We start from the raw sequence: 26,152 nt of genomic DNA, 5'->3' as shown, positions 1-26,152 counted from the left end.
TAACACCCACGCACGCACCGTACACCTCCCTTAGTGGTATAGTATCTGATCGGATCAATATCTGATCCGATCAGATCTATACTAGCGTCCCCAGCAGTTTAGGGTTCCCAAAAACGCAGTGTTAGCGGGATCAGCCCAGATACCTGCTAGCACCTGCGTTGTGCCCCTCCGCCCGGCCCAGCCCATCCCACCCAAGTGCAGTATCGATCGATCACTGACACTTACAAGGCACTAAACGCATAACTGCAGCGTTCGCAGAGTCAGGCCTGATCCCTGCGATCGCTAACAGTTTTTTTGGTAGCATTTTGGTGAACTAGCAAGCACCGGCCCCAGGCAGCGTCAGGTTAGCGCCAGTACCACTAACACCCACGCACGCAGCATACGCCTCCTTTAGTGGTATAGTATCTGAACGGATCAATATCTGATCCGATCAGATCAGATCTATACTAGCGTCCCCAGCAGTTTAGGGTTCCCAAAAACGCAGTGTTAGCGGGATCAACCCAGATACCTGCTAGCACCTGCGTTTTGCCCCTCCGCCCGGCCCAGTCCAGCCCACCCAAGTGCAGTATCGATCGATCACTGTCACTTACAAAACACTAAACGCATAACTGCAGCGTTTGCAGAGTCAGGCCTGATCCCTGCGATCGCTAACAGTTTTTTTGGAAGCTTTTTATTGAACTGGCAAGCACCAGCGGCCTAGTACACCCCGGTCGTAGTCAAACCAGCACTGCAGTAACACTTGGTGACGTGGCGAGTCCCATAAGTGCAGTTCAAGCTGGTGAGGTGACAAGCACAAGTAGTGTCCCGCTGCCACCAAAAAGACAAACACAGGCCCGTCGTGCCCATAGTGCCCTTCCTGCTGCATTCGCCAATCCTAATTGGGAACCCACCACTTCTGCAGCGCCCGTACTTCCCCCATTCACATCCCCCAACGAAATGCAGTCGGCTGCATGAGAGGCATTTTTATGTGCTCCCGAGTACCCCTACCCAACGAACCCCCCCCAAAAAGATGTTGTGTCTGCAGCAAACGCGGATATAGGCGTGACACCCGCTATTATTGTCCCTTCTGTCCTGACAATCCTGGTCTTTGCATTGGTGAATGTTTTGAACGCTACCATACACTAGTTGAGTATTAGCGTAGGGTACAGCATTCCACAGACTAGGCACACTTTCACAGGGTCTCCCAAGATGCCATCGCATTTTGAGAGACCCGAACCTGGAACCGGTTACAGTTATAAAAGTTAGTTACAAAAAAAGTGTAAAAAAAAAAAATATATATATAAAATAAAAAAAAATAGTTGTCGTTTTATTGTTCTCTCTCTCTATTCTCTCTCTCTATTGTTCTGCTCTTTTTTTACTGTATTCTATTCTGCAGTGTTTTATTGTTATTGTTATTGTTATTGTTATTATGTTTTATCATGTTTGTTTTTCAGGTATGTAATTATTTATACTTTATTGTTTACTGTGCTTTATTGTTAACCATTTTTTTGTCTTCAGGTACGCCATTCACAACTTTGAGTGGTTATACCAGAATGATGCCTGCAGGTTTAGGTATCATCTTGGTATCATTCTTTTCAGCCAGCGGTCGGCTTTCATGTAAAAGCAATCCTAGCGGCTAATTAGCCTCTAGACTGCCTTTACAACCCGTGGGAGGGAATGCCCCCCCCCCCCCACCGTCTTCCGTGTTTTTCTCTGGCTCTCCTGTCTCAACAGGGAACCTGAGAATGCAGCCGGTGATTCAGCCAGCTGACCATAGAGCTGATCAGAGACAAGAGTGGCTCCAAACATCTCTATGGCCTAAGAAACCGGAAGCTACGAGCATTTTATGACTTAGATTTCGCCGGATGTAAATAGCGCCATTGGGAAATTGGGGAAGCATTTTATCACACCGATCTTGGTGTGGTCAGATGCTTTGAGGGCAGAGGAGAGATCTAGGGTCTAATAGACCCCAATTTTTTCAAAAAAGAGTACCTGTCACTACCTATTGCTATCATAGGGGATATTTACATTCCCCGAGATAACAATAAAAATGATTTAAAAAAAAAAAAAATGAAAGGAACAGTTTAAAAATAAGATAAAAAAGCAAAAAAATAATAAAGAAAAAAAAAAAAAAAAAAAAAGCACCCCTGTCGCCCCCTGCTCTTGCGCTAAGGCGAACGCAAGCGGCGGTCTGTCGTCAAACGTAAACAGCAATTGCACCATGCATGTGAGGTATCGCCGCGAAGGTCAGATCGAGGGCAGTAATTTTTGCAGTAGACCTCCTCTGTAGATCTAAAGTGGTAACCTGTAAAGGCTTTTAAAGGCTTTTAAAAATGTATTTATTTTGTTGCCACTGCACGTTTGTGCGCAATTGTAAAGCATGTCATGTTTGGTATCCATGTACTCGGTCTAAGATCATCTTTTTTATTTCATCAAACATTTGGGCAATATAGTGTGTTTTAGTGCATTAAAATTTAAAAAAGTGTGTTTTTTCCCCAAAAAATGCGTTTGAAAAATCGCTGCGCAAATACTGTGTGAAAAAAAAAAATGAAACACCCACCATTTTAATCTGTAGGGCATTTGCTTTAAAAAAATATATAATGTTTGGGGGTTCAAAGTAATTTTCTTGCAAAAAAAAAAAAACTTTTTCATGTAAAAAATAAGTGTCAGAAAGGGCTTTGTCTTCAAGTGGTTAGAAGAGTGGGTGATGTGTGACATAAGCTTCTAAATGTTGTGCATAAAATGCCAGGACAGTTCAAAACCCCCCCAAATGACCCCATTTTGGAAAGTAGACACCCCAAGCTATTTGCTGAGAGGCATGTCGAGTCCATGGAATATTTTATATTGCGACACAAGTTGCGGGAAAGAGACAAATTTTTTTTTTTTTTTTTTTTTTTTTGCACAAAGTTGTCACTAAATGATATATTGCTCAAACATGCCATGGGAATATGTGAAATTACACCCCAAAATACATTCTGCTGCTTCTCCTGAGTACGGGGATACCATATGTGTGAGACTTTTTGGGAGCCTAGCCGTGTACGGGACCCCGAAAACCAAGCACCGCCTTCAGGCTTTCTAAGGGGCGTGAATTTTTGATTTCACTCTTCACTGCCTATCACAGTTTCGGAGGCCATGGAATGCCCAGGTGGCACAAAACCCCCCCAAATGACCCCATTTTGGAAAGTAGACACCCCAAGCTATTTGCTGAGAGGTATAGTGAGTATTTTGCAGACCTCACTTTTTGTCACAAAGTTTTGAAATTTGAAAAAAGAAAAAAAAAAAAAGTTTTTTCTTGTCTTTCTTCATTTTCAAAAACAAATGAGAGCTGCAAAATACTCACCATGCCTCTCAGCAAATAGCTTGGGGTGTCTACTTTCCAAAATGGGGTCATTTGGGGGGGGTTTGTGCCACCTGGGCATTCCATGGCCTCCGAAACGGTGTTAGGCAGTGAAGAGTAAAATCAAAAATTCACGCCCTTAAAAACGCTGAAGGCGGTGATTGGTTTTCGGGGCCCCGTACGCGGCTAGGCTCCCAAAAAGTCCCACACATGTGGTATCCCCATACTCAGGAGAAGCAGCTAAATGTATTTTGGGGTGCAATTCCACATAGGCCCATGGCCTGTGTGAGCAATATATCATTTAGTGACAACTTTGTGCAAAAAAAAAAAAAAAAAAAAAAAAAGTGTCACTTTCCCGCAACTTGTGTCAAAATATAAAATATTCCATGGACTCAATATGCCTCTCAGCAAATAGCTTGGGGTGTCTACTTTCCAAAATGGGGTCATTTGGGGGGGGGGTTGTGCCACCTGGGCATTCCATGGCCTCCGAAACTGTGATAGGCAGTGAAGAGTGAAATCAAAAAGTTACACCCTTAGAAATCCTGAAGGCGGTGATTGGTTTTCGGGGTCCCATACGCGGCTAGGCTCCCAAAAAGTCCCACACATGTGGTATCCCCGTACTCAGGAGAAGTAGCTGAATATATTTTGGGGTGCAATTCCACATAGGCCCATGGCCTGTGTGAGCAATATATCATTTAGTGACAACTTTTTGTAAATATTTTTTTTTTTTTTTTTTTTTTGTCATTATTCAATCACTTGGGACAAAAAAAATAAATATTCAATGGGTTCAACATGCCTATCAGCAATTTCCTTGGGGTGTCTACTTTCCAAAATGGGGTCATTTGGGGGGGTTTTGTACTGCCCTGCCATTTTAGCACCTCAAGAAATGACATAGGCAGTCATAAACTAAAAGCTGTGTAAATTCCAGAAAATGTACCCTAGTTTGTAGACGCTATAACTTTTGCGCAAACCAATAAATATACGCTTATTGACATTTTTTTTACCAAAGACATGTGGCCGAATACATTTTGGCCTAAATGTATGACTAAAATTGAGTTTATTGGATTTTTTTTATAACAAAAAGTAGAAAATATCATTTTTTTTCAAAATTTTCGGTCTTTTTCCGTTTATAGCGCAAAAAATAAAAACTGCAGAAGTGATCAAATACCATCAAAAGAAAGCTCTATTTGTGGGAAGAAAAGGACGCAAATTTCGTTTGGGTACAGCATTGCATAACCGCGCAATTAGCAGTTAAAGCGACGCAGTGCCAAATTGGAAAAAGACCTCTGGTCCTTAGGCAGCATAATGGTCCGGGGCTCAAGTGGTTAAATCTAATCATGTTTCTGAGCAGCTAAGTTTCCTAAATGAAGTTAGATAAACTAAGGGACAAATGTTTTATTGTGCATCAATAAGCACCACGTGAGAACGTTCATTATGCGTGTTTGCGCCAAAAACCATGTCCTATGTTATATAAGGGGGTGTGGCTTGTGTAGATTTGCCTAAAGTGAGGCCACCTTGTTGTATGTATACTTTGTTATGCAGGCATCGATTTTATTATTGGTTAGAGTTTAGATTGTTTTTAGTAGCTATTGAAAATATATGTGAATCACAGTTACTTCACTAATAAGAATTGTTTACTAAAATGTTTTCAGCTGTTACCTATTTTGACCTTAAATTTCTTATAAAGTGTAGCGTGATCCACACAAGACAAGGAGGTCTATGTACTGTATGTAGTTGGAGGGATGTGTATATAATGACTTGCCTTTTTCTTTAATATACTCACTTAGCTGTATGAAAGTTTATGCAATTGTCTTATTTTTGTTATCTATGTTCTAAAGATTTGTCTGTCCTGAGTGTTCGCTCTTTTGTATGTGGTGTGTTTTGTTTGTTTTTCTGTGCATAGGCAACTTTCACATGATTTTTCTAATGGCCGAGTAATTACTTTCACAGTGCTGTTTATTTGCCTTTATTTTATCTTCTTTTTTTTTTGTGTGAACTTTTACTGTGTTTCTCAAATAAAGTTGTAAAATGCTTTGCAGTGCGTTTCCTGTGTGATTGGGTCTTTTTTCATGATAAAGGTGAACTTTGTTATCAAGACCCATAGCATGTGTTCATTTATTTGCAAACAGATCAGATATTCCTTTTTAAGATTGAAACGATAAGACTTTGCCTATTTTTGGTTATCTTGGGTTTACATTGAGGGAAGTTTACATGCCACAGATTGTACATGAAATGTTTGTATTGGTTGCAGTCTCCAATGTTTTGAGGAAGAAAAAAGCCAAAAATAAATAAAATTTAAAAAAAAGCAAAATACCCTTTGATTATTAATCCTACAACTCCAGTTTACATTTAGAAAAATAATCAAGAACTTTTCATGCACAAACATATGCGCAAAATATGTAGCTCAAGTTTCTATGCAGATGATACACGACCCCTGGAAATATGACTACTTCCTGGTTCATTGTTAGGCTTTCGTCCAATCAGATTTTTCCAGGAAGTTGATTGATACTGCTCATACCTCCCAACCGTCCCGGATTCCGCGGGACCTTCCCGCGATTTGAAGTTTGAAGTCCCGGGGTCCCCGCAGATCAGGGGCTGGAGTACCGGAACCCAGGGCTGGAACAAGTTCCAGCCCTGGGCTCCACTCCATAGTGGTATCCTCAATGGGTGCAATGTGTTGCTCTCAGCACCAAGTGAGGATTTTTGGGAGAATATCTGGCCAGCAATCTCTGCTCTTCCCCCCCTCCTCAATGCAGTCACCGGTTGTTAGGACCGCCAGTGTCCCAGCAAACGATGATATAATTTGCAGGCCACCTCTCAGCCCCACCCCCCTTTCGGCTCTCGATCCCACCTCTCAGCGCTCCCCATCATGTTTCTCAGGATCCCCAATCCCATCTGTCAGTGCCCAGTGTCCCGCCTCTCAGCGCTCCCCATGCCGGCTCTCAGTGCCCCCAATCCCACCTCTCAGCGCTACCCCATGCCGGCTCTCAGTGCCCCCCGATCCTGCCTCTCAGTGCCCCCAATCCTGCCTCTCAGCACTCCCCATGCCAGCTCTCAGTGCCCCCGATCCCGCCTCTCAGGGCTCCCCATGCCCGGCTCTCAGCGCTCCCCATGCTGGCTCTCATCAGTCCCCATGCCGGCTCTCAGTGGCCCAGACCCCGTCTCTCAACAGCCCCGATTCTGCCTGTCAGTGCTCGTGAAAGGTAAGAGGAACTGAACTCTTTCTCACACAGAAGCGCTCCACCTGCTTCTGTGCGTGTGCGCCAGGCACCCGGGGGGGGGGGGGACATGGCCCACATTTTCTGGTGGGTGCCCTGGGTCCCTCATTGGGGATGTGTCCTTTCCCCGCCTGTTAGGACTTTAGCATGGAGCCAGTGAAGTGCTGTGAAACTCCTCCTGGGCTCCATGCTACAGTCCTGACACTCAGAGCTGTCAGCAGCAGTGTGCTTAAAAAAGCACAGGGATTCACATTAATCTGCATTTCTGAGACCTGGGGGGGTTGGGCACTAGAGGAGGGGGGAGTTGGTGAGAGAGCCGGGAAGGGGGGGGCATTAGTAAGAGAGGGGGGGTTGGTCAGAGAGCTGGGGGGGCTTTACTAAGAGAGGAGGGGGGGGGATTTGTGAGAGAGCTGGGGGGGCATTAGTAAGAAAGAAGGGGGGGATTGCTGAGAGAATTGGGGGGGAATTAGTAAGAGAGGAGGGTGAATTGGTGAGAGAGCTGGGGGGGGCATTAGTAATGAGAGGAGGTGGAATTAGCGAGAGAGCTGGGGGGGGAGGGGGCATTAGTAAGAGAGGAGGTGGAATTGGGTGAGAGAGCTGGGGGGCATTAGTAAGAAAGAAGGGGAAATTGGTGAGAGAGCTGGGGGGGGGGGGGCATTAGTAACAGAGGAGGTGGAATTGGTGAGAGAAGCTGGGGGGGGCATTAGTAAGAAAGGAAGGGGAAATTGGTGAGAGAGCTGGGGGGGGGCATTAGTAAGAAAGAAGGGGGAAATTGGTGGGAGAGCTGGGGGGGCATTAGTAAGAGAGGAGGTGGAATTGGTGAGAGAGCTGGGGGGGGCATTAGTAAGAGAGGAGGTGGAATTGGCGAGAGAGCTGGGGGAGGGGCATTATTAAGAGAGGAGGTGGAATTGGTGAGAGAGCTGGGGGGGGCATTCGTAAGAAAGAAGGGAAATTGGTGAGAGAGCTGGGTGGGGGGCATTAGTAAGAGAGGAGGTGGAATTGGTGAGAGAGCTGAGGAGCATTAGTGAGAGAGCTGGTGGGGCATTAGTGAGAGCTGGGGGGGGGCATTAGTAAGAGAGGAGGTGGAATTGGCGAGAGAGCTGGGGGGGGGCATTAGTAAGAGAGGAGGTGGAATTGGCGAGAGAGCTGGGGGGGGGGCATTAGTAAGAGAGGAGGTGGAATTGGTGAGAGAGCTGGGGGGGGGGGGCATTCGTAAGAAAGAAGGGGAAATTGGTGAGAGAGCTGGGGGGGGCATTAGTAAGAGAGGAGGTGGAATTGGTGAGAGAGCTGAGAGCATTAGTGAGAGAGCTGGGGGGCATTAGTGAGAGCTGGGGGCAATGGGTGAGAGATCTGGGGGGCATTGGTAAGAGAGCTGGGGGGCATTAGTGAGAATTAGGGGCATTAGGGAGAGCTGGGGGCATTGGTGAGATAGCTGGGGTTTTGTTTAACCACACCCCTTAGGTCCCTCCCACCATTAAGACTTTGGCCACACCCACATTTTGCCATTACGAGCGTCGAGTTGGGAGGTATGTACTGCTGCCAGCATGCTCGCCAAACCTTCTCTGAGGAGGAGCTCTTTGTTTTTTGCAGAGTGAGTGTGACATGCATCCACCGGGGGGGGGGGGGGGGGGGGGAAGGGTGATGTGACTATGTTTAGCTGTGTGTACATCCACATTTTTGTTGTGTGTGTGTGTGGGTGCATTATATAAATACACATTTTTCTGTACATACATACACTCAACATATCTGTCTCTCTCTCCTTATTGATAAATCTAATTTTTTTTTTTTTTTGAAGGGTTACTCTAGGCAAATCCGAACAGGCCACCGTGTATATATGTTGCTACTTTGACATTATATACTGCCCTGGTATATTTTTAAACCGTGGCCAATCCCGTTTCACATAAAAGTGTTCCCAGTGGTCTATTCACCACAGGATCACTTTTATGGGCAGCAGGAGAGGTGCCACTCCTCCCACCTTTTCCCGGTCATTTTCCACATTTAACAGAGAGATCAGCAGCGGCACAAACAATCTGTTTTGGTGTAGTGATTGGGCAGGAAGTCAAGTGAGGGCAAGATGGCCCCCACTCAACTCTATACCCTTGGAGGGACTGGAGCAACGTCAAACGCCACTTCTGCCTGCCAGCCTTAAGGGGCCCATTTGGGGTTTTTTTAATATATTTTTTTTTAATTGCATTCAAGTGTAAATTTGAGATCTGAGGTCTTTTTGACGTTAAAGAGGCCATGTCCTGCTTCATTCTATTACAGGAATTTTTACATTCCTTGTAATAGGAATAAAAGGGTTTCCCAAAAATAAACTCACTTAAAGCGGAGTTCCGCCAAAAAAAACCCACAAAATTAAAAATCAGCAGCTACAAATACTGTAACTGCTGACTTTTAATATCAGGGCACTTACCTGTCCAGGGATCCAGAGATGTCCTCACCCGAGCCAATTTTTCAATTTTTCAATTGGTTCTTGGGTGTGCTGGCTTCACCATCTTGGCTACGGTAAACCAGCAGTGAAGCTTTCAGCTTCACAGCCAGTTACCTACTGCACATACACAGTGCGCTTTGTGAATGGCCTGGTGGCAGGAGAAGGAGAAAGGGGCGGAATGTCCGACTGAGATTCTCGCAAGTGGGAGCTGTTAACCCATCAAATCAAGGTACCCACTCCCCCCTCCTTTCCCGAAAGGTGGCAAATGTGACATCAGAGGGGGGGGGGGGGGATGCAGGCAAACAAGCGGAGCTTCACCTTTTGGGTGGAGCCCTACTTCAAATTAATCTTTTCTGTCCATTTAACAGGCGTAGTACCTGCTTGCAGTTCCAGCTGGGAGAAATCCATCTTCAGGTCCTCCACTTCATTTCTGGAAAGTGGATACGTTGTGGTACAAGGCAAGAACTGGCATCAAGGATCTGCATAAACACCCGGGAATGCCAGAGGTGGTGTGGAAGGAGCACAACAACCTCACCATCCATGTCCTCTATGAAGCTGGTGGGGGTACATAGTCATTTCTCTCTTCATCAAGAGTCTGCAATGGATATCGGAGTCCCCATACTTTCTAAACATGTGCGTTCCCTGTGTTCTCAATTCTGCTTTAATAAATACAATTTAATTGTACTGATCGGTGAGGGCGTGGTCACATCTTAATTATTTATTGTGGGCTGGAACATTGGTTAATCAGATTTCTGAACATTGTCGTAATGACCAAAATTAATATTTACTGAGCTAAACTGTACCAAAGTAACACTGGCCATACGTGTGGAACCTGGTCAGATTGCTGACTAGATTTAAATGTTATCCAATCAGATTGCACAGTGTATGGGGAAAGAATTGTTAAAAAATATGATTAGATTTAAATGTCATCCAACCAGATTGCACAGTGTATGGGGAAAGAATTACTCAGACAAATGATTGGATTTAAACGTCATCCAATCAGATTGCACAGTGTATGGGGAAATGAATTGCTTAGATAGATGATTAGATTTAAACGTCATCCAATCAGATTGCACAGTGTATGGGGAAATGAATTGCTCAGATAGATGATTAGATTTAAACGTCATCCAATCAGATTGCACAGTGTATGGGGAAATGAATTGCTCAGATAGATGATTAGATTTAAACGTTATTCAATCAGATTGCACAGTGTATAGGGAAAGAATTACTCAGACAAATAAGTGGATTTAAACTTCATCCAATCAGATTGCACAGTGTATGGGGAAATGAATTGTCCAGAATGCACAATACACAGGACATGTATTGAGAAGAGGTTTTCATTGAAGTTTTGGCTCCACCAATGATTATAGACTGTCACCATAAAATGCACAATTACAAGTCCAGGGAAGATCCGCACAGTTGTTGGTAGGAGGAAGATCTCTAGAATGATTATTGAGTTGTTTAAAAAAGAAGTGAATGAATGGAATAAAAGTGGAAGCAATATTCTCCATGTGATAAGGAAAAGCTCATTAACATGATTAGCATTACAATGAGCACGTGCCCAATGTCTGTTCTATATTTAAGAATGTGTGTCTGCGCCCTGTACGCGAATCCGGCGCAAGTCGACAGCTGTCTTCTATTTCTTTAAGTATGCGTCATGTCGCAATAATTGTTCCTGCACGCACAAATGCGCCAATATTTTCGTAAATCAGTCCCTAAGACTCTGGTGGGACGAACACCATCCTTACCTGGGGGACAGAACTTATACTTAGCTGCATCGAACACAATGTTAGAGTCTCCGCAATAAAGGACCAGGCCTTCAAGCATTGAAGCATAGTGTGAAAGAGGGAAAAAAATTTGATTGGCCTTGATTAGGTGCATAGTATGAGATTAGGGAGTAAAGCTGGTTATCAATGAGGCCTTTCACGAGTTTGAATCTGCCATCAGGGTCCTTTAATTCTGATACTAGTGAGAATTGGGTGTTTGCGGGAGAAAAAACACGCCCACTCCTTTAGTCTTTCTGTCCGAATTGGCAAGGTAGAACGTAGGAAATTTGGCCCTGTATGAAGGACGGGACATAAGATTTTGGGAAGTGTGTTTCTTGGAGGAATAATATGTCAATTTTTTGGTCATGATAGTATTGGAAGATTTCCCATTTAATAGGGGAGTTAATCCCCTGCACATTGTGCGAAGCAAAGCACAGGGCATGTTTATGAGTGGTGAGATCAGCCATCGAGCAGTTTAGGTGGAGACGCCAGTGATCCCAATCACCTACCTTCCATCTGATGGGTAGTCCCTGGGAGATATCTGCCATCGAGTCCATTAGAACACATTCCCGGGTCCTGCAGGTGAGCAAGACCGCACACGTCACTGAAAAAAAAGGAGATTTAGTAAAGGGGTGAAAGAGTAAAAGCGAGGAAAAGAGTAGTGAGAGTAGAGAGTAGGATCCAGGGATATGGGAGAAATATCTTCACCATATCCCGAGATACAAATATGGTACCCCCAACCAGTGGGGGAGATCCCAACTAGGAGCAGAAAAAAAAAAACTCTGGCTCCGAGTGTAGGAGGAGGAGCATAGGTGCCGCTCTGTGCACAGCACCTCCTAAAACATAACTAATGCCGCGTACACACGGTCGGACTTTTCGTCTACAAAAGTCCGACAGCCTGTCCGACAGACTTCCGACGTACCTTCGGCGGACTTGCGGCAGACTTTCTTACGAACGGACTTGCCTACACACGACCACACAAAAGTCCGACGGATTCGTACGTGATGACGTACACCGGACTAAAATAAGGAAGTTCATAGCCAGTAGCCAATAGCTGCCCTAGCATGGGTTTTTGTCCGTCGGACTAGCACACAGACGAGCGGATTTCGGGGTCCGTCGTACTTACGACGTAAAGATTTGAAGCATGTTTCAAATCTAAAGTCCGTCGGATTTGAGGCTAAAAAAGTCCGTTGAAAGTCCGGAGAAGCCCACACACGATCGGATTACCAGCCAGCTTTAGTCCGTCAGCGTCCGTTGGACTTTTGTAGACGAAAAGTCAGACCGTGTGTACGCGGCATAACAGACAGGATAAAACAAGCTAGGGTAGATTCCTCACATCAGCTATAACTTGTAAATTTTCGTGGAAGGATAGGCTCTGGCAGGGTCAAAAATTGAAGGGGTCACAAATAGTAAAAAAAAAAAAAAAAAAACAAAAACAAAAAGAGTTAATGCCCCCTAAGTCCATTGATGAGTCTTCCCAAGGAGGAGGCAGGGAACAAAAAACCTGTGGGGTGGGTGAAGTGGCAATCCAGGGAACTCCAAAGTCAATTGCTTTTGTGGTTCAGTGGCCAATGTATTGTTCAGTTATTGATGGTGGAGGATAAGGGACAATAGCGCCTTCCAGGGATGAGATCCACATACGGGACTTATGCCGCGTACACACGAGCGGACTTTCTATCCTACTTGGTCCGGCACACTTTCCGACGGACTTTGTCCGCCAGGTGCGCCGGACTTTAAAACGAACGGACTTGCCCACACACGCCGGGATTTTCCGGCGGGCTAAGTCCGCCCGTCTTTCCGACGGACTTTCGCCGGAGTTCCGGCGGACTTTCAGAATGAACGGACTTGCCCACACACGGACAAGTCCGTTCATTTTGAACGTGACTCAGGTGCGACGGGACTAGAAAAGGATGTCAATCTTGCCGCTTTTATCGGCTAGATTGACACCTTGCGAGCCCCGTCGCGGGGCATACCAGGCCCTTAGGTCTGGTATGGATTATAAAGGGGAACCCCGCTACGCCGAAAAAACGGCGTGGGGTCCCCCCTAAAATCCATACCAGACCCCGATCCGAGCACGCAGCCTGGCCGGTCAGGAAAGGGGGTGGGGACGAGCGAGCGCCCCCCCCCTCCTGAACCGTACCAGGCCGCATGCCCTCAACATGGGGGGTGGGTGCTTTGGGGGAGGGGGGCGCCCTGCGCCCCCCCCCCCCCAAAGCACCTTGTCCCCATGTTGATGAGGACAAGGGCCTCTTCCCGACAACCCTGGCCGTTGGTTGTCGGGGTCTGCGGGCGGGGGCTTATCGGAATCTGGGAGCCCCCTTTAATAAGGGGGCCCCCAGATCCCGGCCCCCCACCCTATGTAAATGAGTATGGGGTACATGGTACCCCTACCCATTTACCTAGGAAAAAAGTGTAAGTAATAAAACACACTACACAGGTTTTTAAAATATTTTATTAAACAGCTCCGGGGGGGGGATCTTCCTCCGGCTTCGGGGGTCTTCTTCCGGCTTCGGGGGTCCCTCCGCTTCATCTTCTCCCGGCGTCCGGTTGGTTCTTCTCCGCTCTCCGGCCTCTTCTCCCGGTGTCGCAGGTCTTCGGCCGGCCCCTCCGCTCTCTTCATGTAGCTCTATTGCGAGCGGAGGTCCGGACTTCTGGGCTTCTTGGCTTCTTGGCTTCTTGGCTTCTCTTCTCTTCTCTTCCCCCAGATGTTGACACGACGCTCTCTCCGGCTGGACTGGTCTCTGAGGGCTGCGTTGTGACTTATATAGGCGGAGACCCCGCCCCCATATGATGTCACAGTCCCTGGGCATGCTGGGACTGTGACGTTTTAGGGGGCGTGGTCGGGGGGCGTGGTCGACCACGCCCCCTAAAACGTCACAGTCCCAGCATGCCCAGGGACTGTGACATCATATGGGGGCGGGGTCTCCGCCTATATAAGTCACAACGCAGCCCTCAGAAACCAGTCCAGCCGGAGAGAGCGTCGTGTCAACATCTGGGGGAAGAGAAGAGAAGCCAAGCCAAGCCAAGAAGCCAAGAAGCCAAGAAGCCAAGAAGCCAAGAAGCCCAGAAGTCCGGACCTCCGCTCGCAATAGAGCTACATGAAGAGAGCGGAGGGGCCGGCCGAAGACCTGCGACACCGGGAGAAGAGGCCGGAGAGCGGAGAAGAACCAACCGGACGCCGGGAGAAGATGAAGCGGAGGGACCCCCGAAGCCGGAAGAAGACCCCCGAAGCCGGAGGAAGATCCCCCCCCGGAGCTGTTTAATAAAATATTTTAAAAACCTGTGTAGTGTGTTTTATTACTTACACTTTTTTCCTAGGTAAATGGGTAGGGGTACCATGTACCCCATACTCATTTACATAGGGTGGGGGGCCGGGATCTGGGGGCCCCCTTATTAAAGGGGGCTCCCAGATTCCGATAAGCCCCCGCCCGCAGACCCCGACAACCAACGGCCAGGGTTGTCGGGAAGAGGCCCTTGTCCTCATCAACATGGGGACCAAGGTGCTTTGGGGGGGGGGGGGCGCAGGGCGCCCCCCTCCCCCAAAGCACCCACCCCCCATGTTGAGGGCATGCGGCCTGGTACGGTTCAGGAGGGGGGGGGGCGCTCGCTCGTCCCCACCCCCTTTCCTGACCGGCCAGGCTGCGTGCTCGGATCGGGGGTCTGGTATGGATTTTAGGGGGACCCCACGCCGTTTTTTCGGCGTAGCGGGGTTCCCCTTTATAATCCATACCAGACCTAAGGGCCTGGTATGCCCCGCGCTCGCCGCAATAGGAAGATTTGTTTTTCCTATTGCAGCGAGCGCGAGATGCAATACCATCCCCTCGTGTCGTATTTGGTCTGTCGGACCAGCCTACACACGAGCGGGCTTTCCGTCGGACCAGCACACACACGAGCGGACTTTCCGCCCGAAACTGAGTCCGACGGAAAGATTTCAAACATGTTTGAAATCTAGGTCCGGCGGGCTTTTGGGAAGAAGTCCGCCGGAAAAGTCCGCCGCCGCCCACACACGGGCGGATTGTCCGGCACACTCTGGTCCGCCGGACCAAGTATGCCGGAAAGTCCGACCGTGTGTACGCGGCATTAGGGAGATTTAAGTCAGAAAGAGTCAAATATTCCTCCTACTCCCGGAGTCCTAATATAACAGGAAGGGGTGCGTCATACCCCATTGAGAGATCCTGAACTTGGGGCAGTAAAATTTGGGGAGTCCTGGGAATGTTCCTGTTCAGAACACACAAGAAAGAGATCCATTGTTGAGGGTAACTGTAGCAGTGCACAGATTCCAGCAAGATAGGCCTGAGCCACAGGGAGTTCCAAGGGAATAGTCAGTTGATGAGTCCAGGTAGGCATGAAAGCCTAAGGGGCCAGACGGGCCCATACCCAATAAAGGCATGAGAATGGAAACAATGGAGTAAGTCTCCAGCTCATGTAGTAATGCCTTCCTTGGTTTTCTTGTGCTTACGTTTTGCCACGTAGAGGTGAGCAGACTAGATGGAGGAGGCCGTTTGGTCAGGCTGGACGTAGATGATTGCATCGGTGAGGTTGGGTCAGTGTGCAGGAGGCTCAGTTTCTGCAGCAAGAGTTCTCCCTCCATGAGCGTCGAGAATCTGAAGGGCTTGCCATTAAATTCAAATTTCAGGCTAAAGGGGAAAAGCCACCAGTATTTAATAATTTTCTGTGTCAGAGCCATCAAAAGGGGTTTGAGTGCTTGCATTTTTTGGATGGTGGTGAAGGGAGAAATATCAGCATAAACTTGTACTGTATGTCCCATAAGCTGAATTTGTGGGATGGTGCGAGCTCTCCTCATGACTTCTTCTTTGACATTGTAGTAGTGAGGTTTTACCACAATGTCACAAGGTAGCCCATCTGATCGAGGGGGGCCAAGGGCTCTGCGGGCCCCGATCAAGTTCCTAATTTGTGGGCTCGGATGTCAGGTATAAGGTTTTTGATTAGCGAGTGCACTGCTTCTGGAATGTCAGTGAAAGTCTCTGGAAGACCTCTGATCCTAAAATTCAGCCATCTGGACTTATTTTCCAGGTTATCAATTTTGGCTATGGCCCCCTCCAACTGTTCATGCAGTTCTTGGAAATGATCGGTGTTTTGATAACCCGGTCAATTGTGGCGTCCATTTTATTTTCAATATGCTCAATGCGAGAGCCCAGGAGGTGAAGATCTGATTTAATATCAGAGGTGATCTTGGCAGCAGTCTGAGCAAGACCCTTGTCAAGCATTTCTGCGAATCTTGTAAAGAGCATAGTGATATCATGGGGCTGTGAGGTGATTTGACCATATACTGTAGGTGCACTCCAGGCCTCGGCGAGGCTGCTACTGTGGGTGACATGAGCATGTCATCCAGGGTCTTATTTATAAGGCACACTGTGGAAGCTGGTGATGCTGGTCCCCCCTATCAATGAAAGCATTGGGGCCCCTCCACATACCTCCTCATGAAGCGAAGGAGAGAGGAAGCTGGGCGTGCCTGTGTGGGAAGCATCATGAGGCAGCCATTCCGCCGCCATCTTAGGTGCCTCAGCGGCTTCTAACAGTGCCGTGAAATAGGCTTTAGGGGTCCGTTATGTCAGTCCAATCTGCCTGTAAATGAGCCTGTGGGTTGCCTGGGTTTTACGGTCCAGACAGAGGCTATGTGGGGGTGAATGTACCCGCTGCTGGGGGAGCCGAAAGCTCGGAACGGGACGTAGCTCTGTGTTCAGGCGTCCATGTCACAGAGCGCCGCGCATGCGCCTCGGAATATTGCACTTTTATTGTTTCAATTTAAGCATTATTAAAATCACTGCTTCCGAAAAAACGGACGTTTTAAACATTTTTTTGCATTGATACATGTCCCCCTGGGGCAGGACCCAGGTCCCCAAACACTTTTTATGAAAATAACTTGCATATTAACCCTTCAAATTAGCACTTTTGATTTTTCACGTTCGTGTCCCATAGACTTTAAACGTGTTCGCGTGTTCAAACAAATTTTTTGCCTGTTCGCATGTTCTGCTGTGAACCGAACCGGGGGGGTGTTCGGCTCATCCCTATCTAAGATGCTCTAATGGCAGAAGGGAAATTAAGGTAAGGTGGGAATACAGTCTCGAGGTGGACCTCTCCAAACATTCAGACCCAAGTACTGATTCTAGATTAGATTGTGTAATCATTAGACTATCTTGTGAAAACTGAGCATAAAAAGTATGAGAACACTGAAAATATCTGAATAAATGGGAACTAGGCAAATTAAAAATTAAAGAGGAGTTCCCATTTAAAGAAAAAAAAAATTAAAAGTCAGCAGCTACAAATACTGTAGCTGCTGACTTTTAATTGGACACTTACCTGTTCCAGGGTCCAGCGATGCGGGGGATAGAAGCCCTGCTCGTCTCCCCCTCCATTTGGTGGCGTCGGCATTGCAACTGTGGGCACCAAGCTGTGACTTCACAGCCGGGCACCCACTGCGCATGCATGAGTGGCGCCGAGCGCCGTGATTGGCCGCTTAGTCATCTGGGACCTGTAATGCATCCCAGATGATTGACAAGAGGGAGCAGAGCTGAGCCCTTCCTGTGCCGAGGGAAAATGATGTCACCAGCCCAGGCACTGAAAGAGGCAGACTACGAGGGACCCCCTAGCAACAGGCATTTAGAGGTGAGTAAAAAAAAAAATTCCAAATTTTTTTTTAATTTTTTTTAGGCACATTCATGTATTTTTTTTTTTTTTTTTTGGGTGGAACACCACTTTAAGCTAAGTGTAGAGTATATTGTAAATTGCTGGAAGTTAAATAGTCAAAAAGGCAACTGACACGTACCTCGTATGTGAGCCTGACGAGGGAGACCTCTCGTACAGCCCTGGTTCCCGGGTCACTGGAGTTGGGGACAGTGACCGTAGGAGCACAGTGAGGTATGAGTGCCTGGTGGATTTTCTGGAACCGGAGGTGATGTCCACTGGGAGGCACTGGAACCGGCTGGAGTACCGGGTGCAGGTAAGCTGGATGCAGGTCAGCAGGGTGCAGGTGAGCTGGATGCAGGTCAGCAGGCTGCAGGTAAGCTGGATGCAGGTCAGCAGGCTGCAGGTAAGCTGGATGCAGGTCAGCAGGCTGCAGGTAAGCTGGATGCAGGTCAGCAGGGTGCAGGTAAGCTGGATGCAGGTCAGCAGGGTGCGGGTAAGCTGGATGCAGGTCAGTAGGGTGCAGGTAAGCTGGATACAGGTCAGCAGGGTGCACACAGCAGGCAGAAGCAAGGTCAGACAAGCCGGGTCATACACAGCGGATCAGTTCAACAGAATCGGCAGGCAAGGAATGGTCAAGTTCAGGCTGGTTCTGGTAGCAGGAGATCAGGCAGGCAAGCAAACAGGATCAGGGTCAAGGAAAGCCGAGGTTCAGGATTGGAGACAGCAGCGTAGTGAGAGAGCCAGGTCAGAAGATGATCAGATGCAGATTACAGGAACAAGTCTCAGGTGAAGCTGCAGATCAAACAGCAAGAGCTGAACGGTGGAAGCCCCTCTTAAAGGCCACTGGGCGCCAAAGCCGCGTCACTGTGCTTGCGCGATCACCGTGATCTGCACACGCGCATGCGCATTGGCGCACGCCTGTACGTTACTGGGGAAGTAGTATGTCCATGACATTGCCTCCCCCTTAAGGGCAACCTCCGGGTGCCCAAAAGAGCTCTTTTCTGAGGATGTCTGCGGAAGAAGGCCTGGACCGGGTCTTGGGCATGCACATTTTGCTTAGGTTCCCATGAGTTCTCCTCTGGTCCATACCCCTTCCACTTGATTAAAAATTGAAGTTGGTTACCTCTCCTCCTGCAGTCTATGACAGCCTCCACTTCATACTCCTCGTCCTTATTAATAATAACGGGTTCGGGGGGCCCCAATCCTCTGTCTGGGAAAGGGTCAGGTACTGTGGGTTTAAGCAGAGACACGTGAAACACTGGGTGCACCTTGAGCGACTCAGGCAAGGTAAGTTCATAGGAGACCTCATTCAATTTCCTTTTAACTGGGAAAGGGCCAATGAATTTTGGTGCCAGCTTTTTTGAAGGGCAAGCTATCTTGAGGTTGGTGGTAGATAACCACACCTGATCACCTGGTTGGAGACGTAATTCACCTCTTCTGTTCCTGTCATAAAGCCTCTTGTTGGTTGCCTGCGCTTTGGTCATAGCTTCTTGCAACAACTTGCTGTTGCGACCCAGGAACTCGACAGTGCTTTGTACTGCTGGAACTGGAGATTCCGGGATAATGTTAGGCAGGAAGACGGGATGGAACCCATAGCTTGCAAAGAATGGTGACTGACCTGTGGCTGAATGGCTGGCATTGTTGAAAGCGAATTCCGCTAGAGGCAAAAGTGCTACCCAATCATCCTGGACAAACGAGGTAAAGCAACGGATGTACTGTTCCAGGGTTTGGTTCGTCCTCCCTGTTTGTCCGTTAGTCTGGGGGTGGAAAGCAGATGACATGGAAAGTTCAATTTTCAGGATTTGGTATAGTGACCTCCAGAAGCGGGAGGTGAACTGGACTCGCCTGTCAGATACAATGTTGGTTGGTACCCCGTGCAGCCTTACGATCTCTCTGATGAACACCCGGGCGGTTTCCAAAGCAGACGGCGTACTCTTTAGGGGTATGAAGTGGGCCATCTTAGACAAATGGTCAACCACTACAAAGGTAGCTGTATGACCTTCAGAAGGGGGTATTTCCACTACAAAGTCCATGGCAATCATGCTCCAGGGTCTGTCAGGAATTGGTAGTGGTCTGAGGAGATCCCAGGACTTGGTCCTGGCAGACTTGCTTTGGGTACAGATGACACATGACTTGACAGTCCTTGCAATCTTCCTCAAGCTTCGGCCACCAAAACATGCGCTGGATTAGTTAATGAGTCTTGTGAACCCCAAAATGTCCGGCCAGTGGGTGGTCGTGACACAGGCTCAGTACTTCTGTCCGGCAACCTTCTGGCACAAAAATTTTGCTGTCCTTCCAAAGCATCCCATCCCTGGGTATCAAGGTTGATCCTGGAGGACCGGACACCCCCTCTGAGGCTTGTTTTAGACAGGACATCAGGTCTGTCTGGAAAAGCAGAAAGTTGCCCTCAGGTAAAATGGTGTCTGGGACTGAAGTTTCCTTGGGGTCGTCGTACATCTGAGAGAGAGCATCAGGCTTGATGTTCTTTGATCCTGGCCGGTAGGTGATGTGAAATGAAAATCTGGAAAAGAATAAACGCCCATCGTGCTTGGCGTGGCTTCAAACGTTTGGCAGTTTGTAAATATTCCAGATTTTTTGATCCGTGTAGATAAGTATGGGACGTGTAGCTCCCTCTAGCAGATATCGCCATTCCTTGAGCGCGGCTTTAATGGCCAGAAGTTCATGGTCACCTACATCGTAATTCTTCTCGGCAGGCGAAAGCTTCCGGAAGAAGAAAGCTATGGGGTGCATGAGATCCTTGAGTCCTTGGCGCTGAGAAATAACTGCCCCCACGGCTGTTTCTGAGGCATCAACCTCGAGTAGGTAAGGAAGAGAGGGATCCGGATGGCTCAAGATGGGGGCAGAGGTAAAAAATCGTTGCACCCCCCTCTTATCTGAGGGTTCAGGCCAGTCCAGGACAGCTGTGACCTTTTTTTGGGTCCATCTTGAACCCCTCTGTGGAAATTACCAGGCCCAGGAATTGGATACTCTGTCGCTCAAACTCGCATTTTTCTGGTTTGGCATATAGCCCATACTGACGGAGTCGGCAGAGTACCATCTTGACGTGTTTCCGGTGCTGATCCAAGGATGAGGAAAAGATCAGGATATCGTCTAAGTAGGCTATGACGAAGATGTCCAGATAGTCTCTGAAGATATCATTTATCAGGTGCTGGAAGGTAGCAGGGGCATTACACAGGCCGAAGGGCATTACTAGGTATTCATAGTGGCCAAACCTGGTACGGAAGGCCGTTTTCCACTCGTCCCCTGCACGAATGCGAACCAAATTGTAGGCCCCACGAAGATCGAGTTTGGTGAACACAACAGTAGTTCTTAGCCTCTGAAAAAGCTCAGGCACCAGGGGTAAGGGATACCGGTTCTTGACCGTGACCTTGTTCAGCTCCCGGTAGTCCACACAAGGAGGCAATGAGTGGTCCTTCTTCTCCACAAAAAAGATCCCTGCCCCAGCCGGAGAGGTGGATGGCCGGATGAATCCCCCTTAAGGTTTTCATCAACATATTCCTTTAAAACCTCCAACTCCCTCTCAGACAGAGGGAAAATCCACCCGAAGGGGATTTAAGCTCCGGGCAGTAACTCAATCGGGCAATCGTAGGAATGATGAGGAGGAAGTGTCTCTGCCCCTCGTTTACTAAAAACGTCTAAGAACTCGTGGTACTGTTCAGGTACCGCTGAGTGTAATTCTGAGTCAACTTCCAGACACAGCAAAGGGCCAGATATCTTGGGAAGTAAGGGCAGACAGTGTCCTTGGCAGTAGAGGGACTGAAACTTGATTTCTCCGGAGCCCCAGTCAATTTGCGGTTTGTGAGCCTGAAGCCACGGTAGACCCAAGATGACCGGGAACAGAGGGGAAGCAATAGCATCAAACTTAAGCAGTTCCTTGTGGTTTGAGACAGTAACTACAGGCAGTGGAGGAGTCTCTTGAGTCACCTGGCCAGATTTAATACGGGATCCATCCGACAAGAAAACGGAAAGTCCTTGAGCCCTGAGTTGGAGTGGAATGCGTTGTTGATTGGCAAAGTTCAAATCAATAAAACAACTGCATGCACCAGAGTCTATTACTGCAGTAACAGACACAGTCTTTCCAGAAAACTGAAGGGTGATGGGAATCGCCAGGTGAGTAGAGGGAGCTGGGTGACTGCGTGATGGGATGGGTGAAGATCGACGATACTTGGCAGGACATGAATGTACATAATGGCCAGTTCCCCCGCAAAGGTTGAGCTGTTGCTAACGTTGACGTTCCTCTCATCAGCCCGACCTGCCCAGATTTATGAAAGTCCGGTATTAGTTTGGTTGGTGCAGGATTAACTGGGACCGGTCTGAGAGGAACAGGACGAGAGGTTGTAGGCACTTGGGGTAACATCCAAGTTGGTTGAGTCTGCTGGGTCACCCTCTCCATTCTGTGTTCACGAAGACGACGGTCTATCTGAATAGTTAGGGTAATCAAGGATTCCAGGGAATTTGGTACACCGACCCGAGCCAGTTCATCCTTTAATTCTTCTGACAAGCCTAGGCGAAACTGGTGCTGTAAAGCTGCATGATTCCACTGGGTATCAGCGCTCCAGCGCCTAAAGTCTGTTATATAGTCCTCGACCACTCTGCGGCCTTGCTGGAGCGTGCTAAGAGCAGCTTCGGCAGTGGAAGTTTGTTGGAGGTCATCATATAAAAGTGACATTGTGTCGAAGAAGGATGACAAAGAGTCCAGAGAAACATGGTGTTCTTCCAGCAGGTGATGAGCCCAGGCTTGTGGTTATCCCAGCAGAAGTGAGACAACAAACCCCACCTTGGTGTTTTCCCGCAAAAAGGTTAAGGGTAGTAAGGAAAAGTACAGCTCGCATGCATTGTGGAAAGTCCGAAACTTGCTTCGGTCTCCAGAAAACTTCTCCGGGATTGGGACCCTAGGTTCTGTAGATAACATCATTACAGGTGTATGTGGGGGAAGTCTCTGATGACAACCTGCTGAAAGGAAGGTTTGTAATACTCGTCCGGGACTGCACTTGTCTCTCAAGGTGTTCATAGCTGTCCTGGAGGGATTTCACCTCTTGAGTGAGGGCAGAGAGCAATTGGCAGATTTCATCAGTAGCGGAGGTCCCTCTTGCAGGCTCAGGCATGGCTGTTTGATACTGACACGTACCTCGTATGTGAGCCTGACGTGCGGAGGGAGACCTCTCGTACAGCCCTGGTTCCCGGGTCACTGGAGTTGAGGACAGTGACCGCAGGAGCACAGTGGGGTATGAGTGCCTGGTGGAGTCTCTGGAACCGGAGGTGATGTCCACTGGGAGGCACTGGACTGGCTAGAGTGCCGGGTGCAGGTAAGCTGGATGCAGGTCAGCAGGGTGCAGATGAGCTGGATGCAGGTCAGCAGGCTGCAGGTAAGCTGGATGCAGGTCAGCAGGGTGCAGGTAAGCTGGATGCAGGTCAGCAGGGTGCAGGTAAGCTGGATGCAGGTCAGCAGGGTGCAGGTAAGCTGGATGCAGGTCAGCAGGGTGCGGGTAAGCTGGATGCAGGTCAGTAGGGTGCAGGTAAGCTGGATACAGGTCAGCAGGGTGCACACAGCAGGCAGAAGCGAGGTCAGACAAGCCGGGTCATACACAGCGGATCAGTTCAACAGAATCGGCAGGCAAGGAATGGTCAAGTTCAGGCTGGTTCTGGTAGCAGGAGATCAGGCAGGCAAGCAAACAGGATCAGGGTCAAGGAAAGCCGAGGTTCAGGATTGGAGACCGCAGCGTAGTCAGAGAGCCAGGTCAGAAGGTGATCAGATGCAGATTACAGGAACAGGTCTCAGGTGAAGCTGCAGATCAAACAGCAAGAGCTGAATGGTGGAAGCCCCTCTTAAAGGCCACTGGGCGCCAAAGCCGCATCACTGTGTGTGCGCGCGATCTCCGCGATTGGCGCTCGCCTGTTCGTTACTGGGGACCTGTTAGCGGGGATGCGCCTAAGCCCTGTTGTAGGTCTGGAAGTAGTAGGTCCATGACAGCATCACATCCCTATGAATACATATATTGGTAGGAGAGGGGATATGAGATTTTTAGGGTGTCAAGAAATTACTAATCAAATATGTAAAAATAGAAATTTATTTAAACAAAGTGTATAAAACATCACAGTATCTTCATACAGTAACCATAATTTGATTAGCCAGCAGTGACTTCTTACTCTACGTGTTTCGCCATGCAATGGCTTCCTCAGGAGAATTCCAACAAGCACTGCATAGCATGGTAACTATAGGTGAAAAATAATATATGAAAATCCATATTTAACCACTTACGGACCACCCGCCGCAGGTTTACGTCGCTACTTTGAAGAGGAATATCGTTATGTAAAAGAAAAAAGAAAAAAGTCCTAGAATCCACTCTCACCAGTGACCGTAATAATAGATGAAGTATCAGCCGATTCATCAGTGATAGACGGGATATCTGCCCAATAAGCAAAAAACAATGTATGAAAAAACAGAAGAAAGGGACAAGAAAGTCCCAAGAAAGCAAAATTGAAGGGAAGGATCAACCACAGCTTATGATACAAAAATACAAAATAAGCTTTATTGAAACGTAGGGGGAGGGATTACATATACAACAATTCTAGTATATGCAAGGAAAAATTACATCCTAATACACACAATATATCTCACTAAATTAAACCAATACTTAAAACCATGCTGCAGTATTAATTAATAAAAGATGCAGAGAGCTCCTGCAGGAAAAGAAGCATATTGTCTCCTATTTAACCCAGAGAAAGGTAGTAACGTAATACAGTCGATAGTTTACTAATAGATGATGTAAACTCACATGTGTTGTAATATGTTTGCCGATTTATGTGGGATATTATATTATTATATATATGTACACATACAGTACAATATTGACCTAGCAGAAACTCCCTCCCAGGGTACTAGTATATCAAAGGGGACTTGTTGATGTTTATATGCAAGAATACAGATTAGAAATGTAGGTATTGCAGGACTCAAAAGGGTGTTCAGGTGATATCTGTTAATCTAATCTAATTACACATATCAAAGGGGACTTGTTGATGTTGATATGTGACTCTAAATTATATTTACTCTGTCGGAGTTTTTATCATCTGTGGACTTTGGACTTTGTTCTGTGTTGGAAGTCAATAAAGTGCATCTCTCTGGAAGAATTGGGTTGCTGCGGAAGAGTACTTACATCATCACTATATATCTTATCACTACAATATAATATATCATATCACTACAACATGTCGTCATATAATGATAAATATTAGCGCATAGAAATACAATGAAGTGGCAGTGTGTGTCCTCATCCGGGATAATCGTCATGAAACCAAATCAAACAATATATTCAGGCTCTGTTTGAGAAGACCTTAGCAAGCTATTGTAAAGTCTTGGTGCACTAAGCATAACAATTAGCCAGCTGGCTAATGTTGACAAACTGCGTTCCAGTTATTGAATACATCCAAATCATGAACAGGCATCACAGTGTCTACTTCCTTATGCAGTATAAGAAGGCAAGTTTCACAACATGATTGAAACCTGTGTCCTGACCGGAGCAAATGTAGTAATTACTCACTTCACCAAAGAATGTCAATCAAACTAGCTAGCTGCCATAACCCCAGTACCCTCTTCTTCAGTGGGCGGTCCGCTTTCAGATAAAAGTGGTCTCTGTGGCAGATTTGCAGCAAGATCACTTTTATCTGTGGCGGGAGAGGGGCCCCCTCCCGCCACACTCCGGTGCCCTCCGCCACTTACCGGAGCCGTCAGTAGCAACGGAGGCAATCGGATCCTTCTCCTGGCTTGGTATGGAGACGAGTGAGGGGAAGATGGCCCCCACCCATCTCCATATCATTGCAGGGCAGAAGCAACGTCAAAACGTCACTTCTGCCCATAGCTCTTAAAGGGCCATTTTTTTAATTACATTTTAGTATAAATATGAGATCTCAGGTCTTTTTGACCCCAGATCTCATATTTAAGAGGACCTGTCATGCTTTTTTCTATTACAAGGGATGTTTACATTCCTTGTAATAGGAATAAAAGAGACACATTTTTTTTTAAAAGAACAGTGTAAAAATAAAAAATAAAAGGTAAAATAAATAAGGAAAAAAATACATTTTTAAACGCGCCCATCCCGCCGAGCTCGCGTGCAGAAGCGAACGCGTACGTTAGTAGCACCCGCATATGAAAACGGTGTTCAAACCACACATGTGAGGTGTCGCCGCAATCGTTAGAACAAGAGCAATAATTTTAGCCCTAGACCTCCTCTGTAACTCAAAACATACAACCTGTAGAATTTTTTAAACGTCGCCTATGGAGATTTTTTAAGGATAAAAGCTTGTCGCCATTCCACGAGCGGGCGCAATTTTGAAGCATGACATGCTGAGTATCAATTTACTTGGCATAACATTATCTTTCACAGTATAAAAAAAATTGTGCTAACTTTACTGTTGTCTTATTTTTTAATTCAAAAATTAATTTTTTCCAAAAAAATGTACGTTTGAAAAACCGCTGCGCAAATACGGTGTGAAAGAAAGTATTGCAACGACCACCATTTTATTCTCTATAGATATAAAGATGGGTTATTCCCGCGCTATCATATATGAAATCGGCTAAAAATAGAATAGAAAAGCTGCATGCACTGTTAAAGGTAAGCACCTGACCTTGTAAGTAAATCTAAAAAATGGATAGTGCTGCGCTAAACCTAAAAAAAAAAAAAAATTTATTAGTTGATGGTATGTATACAAGACTTGAATGCGTGACTGTTGTTAAAATCTGATAGGCGTAAGGTGG

The 26,152-nt window shown here is 47.2% G+C and overlaps 1 protein-coding gene across 4 annotated transcripts in view; it reads right to left on the bottom strand.

Annotated features, from left to right (window-relative positions):
- Positions 1 to 26,152, bottom strand: part of LOC141145232 (NXPE family member 1-like) — a 216,022-nt gene that overhangs the window by 161,223 nt on the left and 28,647 nt on the right. For 2 of the 4 annotated variants that reach the window (XM_073631739.1, XM_073631741.1), the window contains exon 3: positions 11,241 to 11,335. The exons of the other annotated variants lie outside the window; for them this stretch is intronic. In XM_073631739.1, coding sequence (XP_073487840.1) covers positions 11,241 to 11,288 — 48 coding nt within the window. In that variant the 5' untranslated portion in view covers positions 11,289 to 11,335. The remainder of the gene's footprint in view (positions 1 to 11,240; positions 11,336 to 26,152) is intronic. 4 annotated transcript variants of the gene reach the window in all.

The sequence above is a fragment of the Aquarana catesbeiana genome, linkage group LG05, assembly GCF_042186555.1.
Source record: "Aquarana catesbeiana isolate 2022-GZ linkage group LG05, ASM4218655v1, whole genome shotgun sequence".
NCBI lineage: Eukaryota > Metazoa > Chordata > Amphibia > Anura > Ranidae > Aquarana > Aquarana catesbeiana.
This window is presented reverse-complemented; position numbering and strand designations above follow the sequence as displayed.